Source organism: Neolamprologus brichardi, chromosome 4 (genome assembly GCF_056152115.1).
Source record: "Neolamprologus brichardi isolate AB-2024 chromosome 4, ASM5615211v1, whole genome shotgun sequence".
Taxonomy (NCBI): Eukaryota; Metazoa; Chordata; class Actinopteri; order Cichliformes; family Cichlidae; genus Neolamprologus; species Neolamprologus brichardi.
The window spans coordinates 18,514,164-18,527,482 of NC_142107.1; the positions used below are offsets into that span (position 1 = coordinate 18,514,164).

Consider the following 13,319-nt stretch of genomic DNA (forward strand, 5'->3'; position numbering starts at 1 on the left):
CTGATAAGTGATCCTTTTAGTAACTGTGGGTGGGCGCTGGTAAATTGTATTGTGTACAGAGGGATTTGCTATTGGTCCAGACAAGAGATTTGGAGCAGGCGTGGACTGGATGAAGGTGAAAATACTTGACCAATCTCACGAGAAAATATGAGATTTTACTGATTATTGTTTACATTGCAAAAAACATGAGAACCGAACCGAATCGATCCGGATTCAGCTGAAACGCCTGCAACAGCACAACTTCCGAAATAGATTGGTTTCTTCCCTGAAGCGAGGAAGGCGACTGGAGACGAACTTTGTTTTGGTCGAGCTGACACCCAGGACCCTAAATTCATCACATCACCGGGGGAGATAAAGATAGGGGGTAACTAACGCTAGCTTAAAGACATCATTTATACCTGGTGAAAAACGCAGGATCTCGAGGGTCGCCATTGTGTGGAACGAGATAACCCGACCGATGCACGGTATGGTCCTCGGAGAGAGGGATGTGATGGGGATCCCCGCCTAACTGGTATAGAAAGGCGGGTTTGGGATACCCGGAGTTGTCGAGGCCTCCGAGGGAATCCTCCGTCGTCAACCCTGAGCTACGCAGCGCGCTCCCGTGTCTTGATCGTTGCAATAAGCACGCGAGGGACGCGGCTGTGGATGCGGCCTAGCCTGGGAGGGTCTGCCGAGAACAGGGGGAGACAACAGAGACAGTTTCGGGGTTAACAGGCCCTTCAGAGGACCGTGAAAATATTAAATTACAGTAAGTATTTCGGTTGGCTGTCGAACAAAATGACATATCTGGGCATGCCTCTCGCTACATGGAGACTTCGTGGCACGAGCACCTGGCAAAACAGAACAGAGAAGATGCTTCTTTTTTGAGTTAGCCCGTTGGATACCTAACGCTAGCCATGTACTATGTTCGCAAAACCCCTTACTGTTTCGGGGTTCAATTTACTATTTATTTGCTTAAGCGGCCATTTGATCGAGCAGGAATAATCAACGTTTGTGTGTTCTGGGAGCATTAATTGTTTGTCAAAATCCAATCTTTATGTTACTAGCTAACGTTAACTGTTAGCTGCTGTATTGCAATGCTACGCTAAGTGATGTCCAACATCGGTAGACTTGTAGCTCATTTAGCTCATTTTTCAGTCTTGGCTGATTACTTCGCGGGTTATTTACAGGGGATCTTTTAGATCAATATGTTGTCATTATAACGTTGAGCCAGCCAAACCTGTAATGAGTAGAATTAAGGGCTGTTTGACATGGATTGACATGGATACCACAGGTTGCACTTTTTATTTCAATCCATGCAATTCATAGATAACTGACTTAGAACACAGTGTTGGGCGTGTAATGTTAACCTTTGCATAAGCTAGCAAGCTGGACCCTTATTGTCTATTGTGGCCTTTTCCATTGCTGTGAGTGTACTTGGCAGCCCCTCCATTAGTGACCTTTCATAACTCCAGCGCCATGTAACTTAGGCCTATAATGCCAGGGCGTTATCACATGATGCTATAATTTCCAAGCAATCACTACACACATCTGGCCCACGTCTTTAATGCCTATTAAGTGTCTGTTATTAGCTATATGTTGGGCTAGATTGTGCAATATATTATTGAGTAACAAAGTTTAATGGCTGGTACTTGCTGAACACATGATGTATAACATTGTTGTCAAGCTTATTGATGACTCAGAACAGGAATTTTCCACATCCATATAGTTAAAAACAGCCATGAGTCATCACAAAAGATGGCTTTTGAAACAGTGAACCCTCACTCCCACTTGAATATTCCACACTCTTCAACACCTTCCTTAATCTGTGCTCTTGTCTCTGCAGCCATGATGGAAGAACTGCATAGCTTGGACCCCCGACGGCAGGAGCTGCTGGAGGCTCGCTTCACAGGGGTCGGTGTGGCAAAGGTTTGTGTTACAGCAGATGTCACAAAGGTGAAGCATCGGAAGTCTAGTCAGAGAGCTTATTAGAATTACAGATTTTCTCAATTAAACATTTTTGTGAATCTCTTCCCTTTCTTTGTCTAACTCAGCCTCAGTATCATTCTGCTGTTTGGCCTGGACAAGCTTGGCCCCACTCCTTTTCTTTGTCTGTCTCTGGAGAAGGTTGAGCTGTGTCTGTGTTTTTTGGCTGGTGTGATATGGCATCTCTCCCTGGCTCATGATGTAGCGGCTGTATATGCAAGTGGTGATGCCTGCCAAAAAGGCCACAGACGGGACAGGGGTGGTAGAGGGAGGAGTGAAAGCAGAAGAGGAATGCAGAAATGGTTCTTGACCAGGTGTAAGTGAAGGCAGCATTTAGCCTCACACCCCTTTCTTGCTACATGGATGGAGCTGTCTTTGTGGAAGGTGATCTTGGAACAGTTAGGGAGTGAGAGTCAGCGCCAGGAGTGGGCCTTGTGCCAGCCATAGGCAGAGCAGAGCCCAGAGCATGGCATGGCTGCTGCCGCAGAGAAGATGGCGGCTCTTGCTAAGGCATCATGCCACAACCACCCTGTATGACAAGACAAGCAATGTGTGTGTGCGGGGGGGTTTAGAAAGTGAGGGACAAGTAATTCTACAAATCGCTCTGAAGAAATATGGGTTGGTGGTCTAAAAGCCTTCAATCCTACATAGAAGTTGTGAGTTTTTTTCTTTGACCTTGGAAAGCCTCGTGGCACTGCTACTGTATTTGTTATCACTGACTTGGCATGAAAATTGTTGTCCTTTGCAGACAAAGATGTAGAGCACCTTTTGATAATGGAGCATAGGGGGGTTAGAATCTGTTGAAAAGTGCCCCCTTTTTTTGTAAAACAACCAAGATATGAATTTGGAGGGGGTTAAAAAGAAACCATCATTCGTAAATGATGCGAGGCATCTTTTCAATGTCTTTCTCTGGAGAGGGGCACTAGTTAAGACTATAGTGAACAGGAGAAAAATAGATGACATTATCTAAAGGTGACGGAGAGACAGAGGAATACATCCCCAGCAGCATGCCTAATGTTCAGCCATTTTAGGAGGGTTCAGTGAGAGAGCTCTAGTGTGCTCTGAATGACTAAGTATCTCTCCCTGATTGGACAGTGCCTCCTGAATTTTGATGTGAATCACTTGATTGACAGGCATCACCTAGGGAACCAGCATTAGAACCGATGCAGGTCTACATTCTGTGGGAAGTTAATGGTGATGGTATTTAGCCAAGCCTCCGCATCCTTTCCCTCAGTTTGTCACCCATTTTACTCTCTTTTCAAAGTCGTTCTCTCTCGCTCTTGCTCTCTCTCTCTTTCTCTCACACACACGGGCATGCATTTTGAGGATGAAATTTTATTTCTACATGTCTCTTGCACCTTTTAAGCATACGTGTGGTTATTTGCTCTCTGTAAATTCTCTCATGTATTTTTACCTGATTTTTAATAGGGCTCAGGTCAGAATCAAAATGAGTCATCCAATCAGAGTCTATGCAGTGTGGGCTCTCTCAGTGACAAAGAGCTAGAGGTTAGTCTCAACCCTTACAGCATTATTTTTTGTTGTTGTTTATGTTCTTTTTTTAATGCCAACCCCATCTCCGGGTGTTATATTGTGATGCATTTGGCTGATGCATGCTACTTTCCTCACAGACTCCTGAGAAAAAGGCAAATGACCAGAGAGTGAGGAAACGCAAAGCAGACCACTTTGACAGCCAAGGTAGGATTGTGTCTGAGTTCTTTTTATCATGTATCCCACATTTCCTCAGCTTTTTCTGAACTCCTCAATTCTCTGTTCCAGCCAAAGCAGGAGCAAGAGGACATAAAATTAGTGACTATTTTGAGGTGAGTGGCAGAAAATGTTCTCCCTTTTTTGTGCTGGGAACAGCTAAGCTCACATCCTCTGGAATGCTTCGGTGTGGGGGGTATAATATTTCACATATCTTCTAACACCTTCTTATAGCCACCTTGGTCTTTTCCATTGAACTGCTTTTTTCTTTTTCTTCTTCCATTCGTTCTTCCTTTACCTGTCTATCAGTTTGCGGGAGGTAGCGGTCCTGGTACCAGCCCTGCCAGGGGAATTCCACCAGTGGTCCGCTCTTCCCCACAGCACTCTCTGTCCAACCCCCCTGTCATGGTGAGCATGTTTGCTCTATGGTCTTTCTTGTGCTTTTCTTTACTCTTATTTTATTTATTTATTTTTCAAATCTCAGCTCTTTCCATTGTCTCTTTCATTTGTCTTGTTAAGAAGATGTGAAGAATCAAATGTGGTCTATAAATGCCCCTGTACAGAATCTGTGTTTGGTGCAGTACAATGCAGTTAGCAGTTAAAACCAAGGAAAAAAAGTATTGAATGAGAAATGGCTTATTTAATACTGTTTGTCAAACATAAAGGCAACTATTAATGTTATAATCAAAAAGAGTTTAGATAAACCTGTTGCACATTTGCTACGTTTGTAAACCAGAGGCCGTGCATCTCTCCAAGTAAAATGAATTGTTTAATACACCTGAGCTTCTTTTTGTCATCCAAAACTTTAGACTTGCCTATTTTATCTCATATGCTTCTCGTTTACTCTCAGATTGCGGTTTCCATAAATGTTCTTGTTCCAGATTGCTACCATGTTTTATCGCAACAATTGTGATGAAGGTGACTGATGAGTGTTTCTATCTTCCAGGTGCAGCAAGGAAGCCCGTCATCCGTCAGCTCCAACACAGAACACTCCTCTTGTTCACTGAAGCCTCCTTCTCTTCACGTGCTCCACAAAGCCACACAGGTACTGGACACGCTCTTCCAGCTGGTTGTTTGTCTGATTTAACTCTTTTATGAATTGTATGTTGGTAAATAGTCAGCATATGTACCAACAAGTCACAAGCAGTCATTATAAGATGGAAGATATTGTTAGATGAAACTACTTGTTGCACTGCATTTCACTGTGATGTAGACTGAGCCAGCATTAACCGACACTTTTGTGCTCAATGTACCCTTTAGTCTGACCTTACTATAGAGAAACTAACAGCAATGGAGAACAACAAGAACTCTGACCTGGAGAAGAAGGAGGGCCGCATAGACGATTTGTTGCGGGTACTAATCTCATTACACTTCACCCCTGCTACTCTGCTTGCAATTTTCATTGGATTTGAGAATATCATGTTTTCTGTCTTGGTTTTTTTTCACTCAAGGCATGTTAGAGTTGACATTTCTGCTTTTATAAACAAGTGCTATTTTTGTTCATTCTTCATATATGAACGTTTTTGTGCTTGATTATATGTTCTCTTCCAGGCCAACTGTGATCTGAGGAGGCAAATTGATGAACAACAGAGAATGCTAGAGCGATACAAGGAACGTTTAAATAAGTGTGTGACCATGTCCAAGAAGCTTCTGATTGAAAAGGTATGTTTATGCATTGATGTAATTTTAAACTATTCGTTTCCAAAGTGAATAAGTCATTAAATTAATGAGCTACTTGAACAAATCCTGAAATACGGCACTTCACAATAAATAATCCAGCTTTAATGCCTGCCTTTCTTTCCTCCCTTATTCCAGTCTAAACAAGAGAAGATGGCATGTCGGGATAAAAGTATGCAGGATAGGCTTCGACTGGGTCATTTCACCACAGTGAGACACGGTGCATCTTTCACTGAGCAGTGGACAGATGGATACGCTTTCCAAAATCTTATCAAGTGAGGCTCTTCATGTTTAATGCATCAAGTAATTGTGCTAGTTTAAATGTTAAAATCCAACTGGAAAAATTATTTTCTTTGTTTTTTCCAGCATTTGTAGCAAGCAGAATCATAGTCTGAATGCTTTGTTGTGCCAAACACATTTGCTTTCCTAACAGGAGCACCTTATACTCTCTGTAGGCTCCCATTGTTAATCTTTTTGTATTATATATTTATTTTCGTTTATTTTATTATTCATATTATTCTCTGTGTGGGGATTATGCTGGAGCGGCCAGGGGATGAAGGCCAGGTTGGTGAAAGATGGGAGAAGAAAGCAGAGGAATAGAAAAAGAAAAGGGACAGAAAGAAAGAGAGAAAAGAAGCGGGGTGGGGGGGGGAAGTAGATGATGAAGCAAATGGACACGATGGGCCTCCAACTGCTGCATCTGGAAAAAAAAAAATACACTCAAATGATACACAGCACATGAAAGACAAAACAATGGGAGGTGCACGGTCCATTTTTCCTGCTAATGTATTGTCTATTTCCAGACAACAGGAAAGAATCAACTCCCAGCGAGAGGAGATCGAAAGGCAGAGGAAGCTGCTAGCCAAACGCAAGCCACCCTCCATGGCTCAGACTCCACCACCAAGCCTTGAGCAAAACAAACGCAAAAGCAAGGCCAATGGAGCAGAAAGTGAAGCGTATGATCCTTTTTGTTAATCTCTTTTCCCTTTTATACTAGATATCATCCCTCTGTATATTTATTTGGAGCTGCCTTTTTTTTATTTTTTCTTCTTTTTTTTGGTCTTTCAGGTTATCACAGGCAGAGTACCATGAGCAGGAGGAAATCTTTAAGCTAAGATTAGGCCATCTGAAGAAGGTAATCCTCCATGTTTTTGATGCCAGTTGCTCATTATGGACCTTTTCGTTAGTTGTTTTGTTTTGTTGCACAGCTTCTGACATTTATATTTTGTTTTGCAGGAAGAGGCTGAGATCCAAGCAGAGCTAGAGAGATTGGAGCGAGTGCGAAATCTTCACATACGCGAGCTGAAAAGGATCCATAATGAAGATAATTCCCAGTAAGATTTCTTAGTCCCATTTCAGACATGGAGTACAGTCAAGCTCTGAAATTTTCTGGTGATATGTTCCTAGAGTACCTGTGAATTTAATAAAAATAAAAGGCCTATAAGTGCCTATTTTTATTGTTGTTCAAAGGGCCATAAAAATTTGTGGAGGATATTTGCCATTTCTGCAAAATTCGAGAATGTCCACGAACGCTTATTAGTTAGGTTCTAAGGAAAAATTCACGAATGACTGAGGCCATGAACTCTGAACTGTGACTTTGCAGGAGTACAATGTACATAGCATTGCTGTTAAAGTGACACCTTAGTCACTCATAGATAAGGTGACTTTAATTTTAATGTGTTCATACATTCCAAATCCATTTGATTAATTCCCGAACTTCACCTGTGATAATATATGCAGTTTTTTTTCCTTTGTTCTCTTACTAAAAATGAATAGAGGAAAATTTGTTTATTGTGCATACAGACACAGAGTGAGTGAAGTAAGGAATCCTTGTTTTGGAGAACAAAGCTGTATAAAAATAAAATGTTTTATTGTGACCAAAATTGTAAATCTAATCTGATTATACATTGGTATTGACAGCACAGTAAGATGGACTGTTAGAACTTAAAATAAGTAATGATAGTTAGATGGTTTAAAATGCTGTGTTCAAATAATTGATTAGGGTTGTACCCATTTTAGACTTCACTTCCTGAATTTCTTTTTTTTACTTATATTGGTGTCTAATCCTTTGAAAGCCTATTTGTCAGTGTAACTGGCTTCACTCCAAGTTCTATGTTAAAATGGATAACAAGTTTCTGGCTCCAGATCAGTAATATTGCTTTGTTACCAGATTGTTTAGTTGGAGTAAAATGCCCTCAGTGTTGGAAAGTTATTTTATTTTGTTCATCGCTCTCCTCCACCAAAATAATCTGAGGTATCCTTCTGCTCCTAATATATATATATATTTTTTTTTTAACTCCGTTCTGTGCAGATTCAAAGATCACCCTACGCTAAATGACCGATACCTGCTACTCCATTTACTTGGACGGGGAGGTTTCAGTGAAGTTTACAAGGTGAGAGAGTAATGAGGAAAGAGACTGATCAGTCTTTCTTTCTTTTCTTGCATTTTCATATATTTTTTTTGTCCGTGTTTTGCTGCCTTTGCAGCATTTTCAAGTAAACGATTATGCCTGAATGTTTAAAAAAAATTATTAATAAACAGGACTTAAATCTGAAGTTCTGCCTTACCTAATGAAGCAATGGCTGCTACAGATGCTTACTGATTCACTTTTTTCCAGGCCTTTGACCTAACAGAGCAAAGGTACGTTGCGGTCAAAATTCACCAGTTAAACAAGAACTGGAGGGATGAGAAGAAGGAAAATTATCACAAGTGAGTGCTTTGCCATTTTCAGGCAATACTTCGGTATATTTAACACAGCTTTGACTGATCTTCTGTGCCATTTTAAAGTCACTTTATTTTAACTTCATTGCATAAATCCCCTATTTTCAGACATGCTTGCAGAGAATATAGAATCCATAAAGAGCTGGACCACCCACGAATAGTTAAACTCTATGACTACTTTTCACTTGACACTGACTCGTAAGTCATTGCTTTTAAAACAAATACTTGAAACTCGCACCACATTCTGCCAAGGTGCTTAAACACTTCATCTTTGTTTTGAAACAGGTTCTGCACAGTCCTGGAATACTGTGAGGGTAATGACTTGGACTTCTACCTGAAGCAGCACAAGTTAATGTCAGAGAAAGAGGGCCGCTCCATCATCATGCAGATCGTTAATGCCCTCAAGTACCTCAATGAGATCAGACCGCCCATTATCCACTACGACCTTAAACCCGGTAAGTCTTCACTTTTGCTCTTGCGGTGTTAGAGCTTGGCACGTTTCTTCTTTATGTTCAATAAATAGTAATACCATCAGTAAAATTAACTACTTGCCTTCCTGCTGCAGCAGTTTTTAAACTGCCTAATAGAGTGCACCGCACTGGTTATTAACAAGGAGCAAACCCTCATTCATTCATAACCAAGTAACTTTCTTTTTTCTTTTTTAATCCCTTAATCAGTAAAAAAAAAAAAACCCTCTAAGATTAGCAATGTGTTTTACAAGAGTGTTGTAGGTTGACTTGGGTGTCATTAACTTGGCATGTTTTTGATGTTGGAAGAAACTGGAGGTTCTAGAGAGAGCCTGTGCAAGCACAAGGAGAAACATGAAAACTCCAGAGAAAGACCCTGCCTGGGTTTGAACTTTTTGTGGAATAGAAGTGCTAAACATAGATCCACTGTGCTAGCTGCCATCTTATTTTATATTGGATATTTTCTTTCGTGCCTCTGAATCTTTTCCCCTCTCTTTTCAGGTAACATTCTGTTAGTGAACGGCACTGCTTGCGGGGAGATCAAGATCACAGACTTTGGCCTGTCAAAGATCATGGATGATGACAGCTACAACTCGGTGGATGGGATGGAGCTGACTTCACAGGGAGCAGGGACGTACTGGTAAGATTTGCGCTGAAAGATAACGGTGTTTAGAAAAGTCAGAAACGAATTTACATGAGTCTTATCAAGCCTGCTGTTAATTGTTAAAGCTTGTATAAAAATTAGCCAATGAATTTCTGCAGATTAGTAGGAGAGAAATTTTCACACAACAGCTATCCGGTCTTTAAATGATGACGTGATGAATCCTGCTTACGGGCCCAAAGTAGTCTGCATTTAATAAGGCTGCTTTTTAACGTGTTTTAGTGCTCTGTATCTTGTTCTATTTAATTTCAACAAGCCCCTAAAAACAGTCAGTGATCACTGTCGGCTTCTCTCGGTTTTTATTACTGCTAATCATTTTAAAGCTAAGTTTTTAAACCCTTACGATGTAACTACAGCCCAGCACATGCAGCAGTATATTGACTAACCTTGGATTGTGGATGGATTATCTCGGTTGTTCTCGTGACTGAAGTTTGGTCCGTTTACAGCATCCTGCCATCCGAGTGCATTTGCCCCTAACCATTTGGCATTAACTTTTATCGAGTGGAAAAAAGTCCTCGTTCGTCCTCCAGCCTCACTGTTTGTATTATGCTAACATAGCTGTGTCGCTAGCGATCACGTAGCACATCATTATATACCAGCTAGCCCAACTTCAGTAACCCTACAAATGTCACTGCTGTTTACTTTCTTGTCTTCATTTATGTTGGAGGTGATAGCAGAGCTGTACGTGTTAATGTTTTCAGAAATCTCTCAGTCAGAACATGGTATATTATATTTAGATGGAAGCTAGCGAGCTAACTTCCTGCTAACTTCTAACGCTGTTAAATTTCATAAATTCTGTTTTCATGGATGCCTGGATGTTAAACTTAATTGTCACATCCGGTAAAGCAGCAACGCTGATCATTTTATTACAGATGAAAGAATTTAGACAGTTTTTCAACTTTTAGTAATGCTGCAGTGATCGTTTGACTTGGTGACCTGCAGCGGAGTTTGTGCCCAGACATGGCTAATGACGTCAGACTTAAAGACTGGATTGGTAAAGAGAAACCATAGAGTGTCTCTGAGAGTTGGGACGTCGCTAAAATATGACACAGCTGCACAGTGAAAGCTGAGCAGGCTTATAGTCAATGGAGATGGGAATTTTGTCAGATTGTACAGCACACTGTCTGGATTGTCTGAAGGTAATGAAATTGCAAAGGAGTGAAATTAAGGGGCACTTGCAGTCACTTATGTTGAATAACCGCATTTCTTAATATTGGCAGGGTAGAAATATTCAGTGTTTGTGTCATTGTAGTTGAATGGTCGAGGAATAATACCATAACAATGGAGAAAATGGAGAGAAAACATAATCAGGATAATGTATGTAAAACAAAAAACTGAAGTGAGGTTGTGGCTAAAAAGCATTTAAAGCAGTCCTCTACTCCTAATAGTTGTAATGTTTTTGTGGTTTTTGTTAATGGTTGTTTCTGCATTTCTGGTTTGTGTATAAGTGCATATGTAAAGGTCATCTTGCAATTTAACTCTGATTGCGTGGTTTTTATTTAGAGTGCAATGTTTATTTAAATAATTGTTATGCTATTGAATGCACCTTGAAAGTCCAGACAGTATTATTGGGCTTGCTGAAATTCATGAATATTAACATGGCTCCCGTCTTCTTTTTTAGGTACCTTCCCCCAGAGTGCTTCGTTGTTGGCAAGGAACCACCCAAAATCTCCAATAAAGTTGACGTGTGGTCTGTGGGAGTCATTTTCTACCAGTGTTTGTATGGCCGCAAGGTAGGAAACTCGCGCTGAATAAACATTTTAATAAGACAGCTGAGCTGCAGTTGGGATAATTTTAGATTTTTTTTTTCACATTTATTTTTAGAGAAAAGAAACTTAGTGTAACTGCACTGTATAACAGCGCATGTGCATTATTTATATTCAGTTTTTGTAGATCAACTTGGTATTGTTGGTTTGTTTTGTTTGCATCATCCATTTAATATCCCAGAAATATTGGTGTTATTCCCTTCTATGTTTATATTTATGCCTCTTTGTTTATCTATTTGTATCTCTAGTTCTACACTTCATTTTATTTGCTTTATTGTCTGTTGTATGTGTGCTGCTATGACAACTCAATTTCCCTCTGGGATTAATAAAGTTTAGCTGATTCTTATCACATTTAACACATTCTAAATGGCACGTAGAGATTGACCTGGCTCAGGCAGAAGCAGTGTTTGTGCATGCCTACATTTTTTTTTTCATTAAAGCTAACATACTGTCCAACAGCAATACAAAAATATCAGCACAAACATTTACACTCGTAACTCTCAAATATCTCTGTAGGCCATTCTTTTTAAAAGGTAAACTGCACATTTGGTAGTTTCTCATCCTTATTCCTCAATTTAACCCCTTTGAAAACAGTTTGGGAGGCATTTGCAATATATTTCTCTCTTCTGTGTCAAAAAAAGCCTATTGTTTTGTTTTGTTTTGTTTGTTTTAACCGCTTTTTTCTTTTGCAGCCTTTTGGTCACAATCAGTCCCAGCAGGACATTTTACAGGAAAACACCATCCTGAAGGCGACAGAAGTTCAGTTTCCCCCTAAACCTGTAGTCACACCTGAAGCTAAGGTATTGCACTCATGTTTTTTGGCTTTGCATTTTCAAATACTTCAACTGTAATGCTTTTTTTTTTCTCTCCTTAAAATCTCTGCAGTCAAGTGCACGTACTGTCCTTACACCCTGTTTTTTGTTCACTTTCCAGGCCTTTATAAGGCGCTGTCTAGTCTACCGTAAGGAGGACCGCATCGATGTGCACCAGCTGGCCAGTGACCCCTTCCTTATGCCCCACATCCGCAAGTCAGTGGCCTCGTCGGGCACCTCAGGCATGGCAATGGCTTCCACATCCAGCTCCTCCAACAGCAGCGCCTCAAACTGAGCCCACACCCCTTAACTGACTAGTGAACTGAATTCTTTTAAAAGGGTGGGGTGGGGCGGGAGCGACGCCATACTGTGTCACCCCCTCCTAGCAGCATCCCACCTTGCCATGAAATGCCCAAGGGGAAACTGGTCAGATGGCAGCAAGGGGTGGGTGAGAAGTCATGGATGGTTTGGGGAGACAACATGTCACCCTTCATCCCTCTCATATCCATCTACCCCAGCCCACCTGTCCTGCTTTCTCAAAAGGGTGACATCGTTCTAGGGGTCAAAGCCCTGGATGACTCACATAGCAAGGGGCGAGTTTTTGCAGCGTGTTGGTGAAAAATGGGGTTCAATGTTCCGGAGCTTTCTTTTCTGCTTTAGAAAAAAAAAAAGACAAAATAAAATGAAGTATAGAACTGCTTCAGCTTGGCCAGATGGAAAGGACTGTGGAAGGCCTCATACCTATACACACTCACAGATACATCCATGCATGAGCCATTCTGGTCCAAGGTAGTCTGAATTCCGCTAGCTCAAATATTTTTGTTTTCATTTCCCTGAACTTAACTGAGGGAACCAGGCGGGGGGCTGTTATTGTATTGAACCCTAAATATCTGTGGCACTATGTCATTCAACCTGCTGTTCTGGGAACCCTTGCCTCGAATAAATTCCAGACCTGAATAGTTTGTGACGAGGAGGGACAGAGTTGACAGTCTCATGTACCCCCTCCCTCGCATATCCTCGTCAAACTCCTGTGACCAAAGCGTATAACTTCCAGATGGTGGCAGTGTTTCACCTCTGTTTTTATAATGAATGGTTTTAGAGTTGTGCTACTTGATATGGGGTGGAAGCTGTTGAGAGGAGATCCGTTTTAACATTTTTTTTAAACTTCTCAATTTAAACCAGTTTAATGGGGAAAACTGTTGTTTTTCAAGTTGCCTTTAATTAGAACTGTTAATGTTTTGTTTGCCCCCTTCCCCACTCCCCCACCATAAACACACATATTTATTTAGGTATGTTTGAATTTATTTTTGGCCAATAAAATGCAAGGGACTGGTTTACTTTATAGTACTGTTGGGGGAGATTGGGCCTTAGCAGAAAGTTGCATAAAACATTAAATACTATTGGTTAAAATGTGTCTGTTGTTCTTGTTTTCTGTGTGATGGGGTTACCATCGCATCTTTCTTTCTATCTTTATTTTAAATGCCGGTGTATTCATGAGCATATGTATCTTTTTAATTATTTGTCCCTTCGATGTTCCTTTAGAAT

The 13,319-nt window shown here is 40.8% G+C and overlaps 1 protein-coding gene across 3 annotated transcripts; it reads left to right on the top strand.

Annotated features, from left to right (window-relative positions):
* Positions 1-75: 75 nt before the first annotated feature.
* On the top strand, positions 76-13,184 carry tlk2 (tousled-like kinase 2). 3 transcript variants are annotated; one of them, XM_006798276.3, is made up of 21 exons: positions 77-748; positions 1,826-1,908; positions 3,394-3,471; positions 3,594-3,660; positions 3,742-3,785; positions 3,979-4,077; positions 4,616-4,714; positions 4,930-5,022; positions 5,221-5,331; positions 5,485-5,621; positions 6,150-6,302; positions 6,415-6,481; positions 6,583-6,680; positions 7,658-7,739; positions 7,965-8,056; positions 8,177-8,266; positions 8,354-8,523; positions 9,037-9,175; positions 10,818-10,929; positions 11,655-11,762; positions 11,896-13,184. In XM_006798276.3, exons 2-21 carry the CDS (start codon positions 1,828-1,830, stop codon positions 12,067-12,069), a joined length of 2,094 nt encoding a protein of 697 aa, XP_006798339.1. In that variant the 5' UTR covers positions 77-748; positions 1,826-1,827; the 3' UTR covers positions 12,070-13,184. The 3 variants fall into 3 exon arrangements, with proteins under 3 accessions (XP_006798342.1, XP_006798339.1, XP_006798340.1); XM_006798277.3 differs by lacking the exon at positions 77-748 and adding an exon at positions 864-1,406; XM_006798279.3 differs by lacking the exon at positions 3,979-4,077 and having other exon boundaries at positions 76-748.
* Positions 13,185-13,319: the final 135 nt, after the last annotated feature.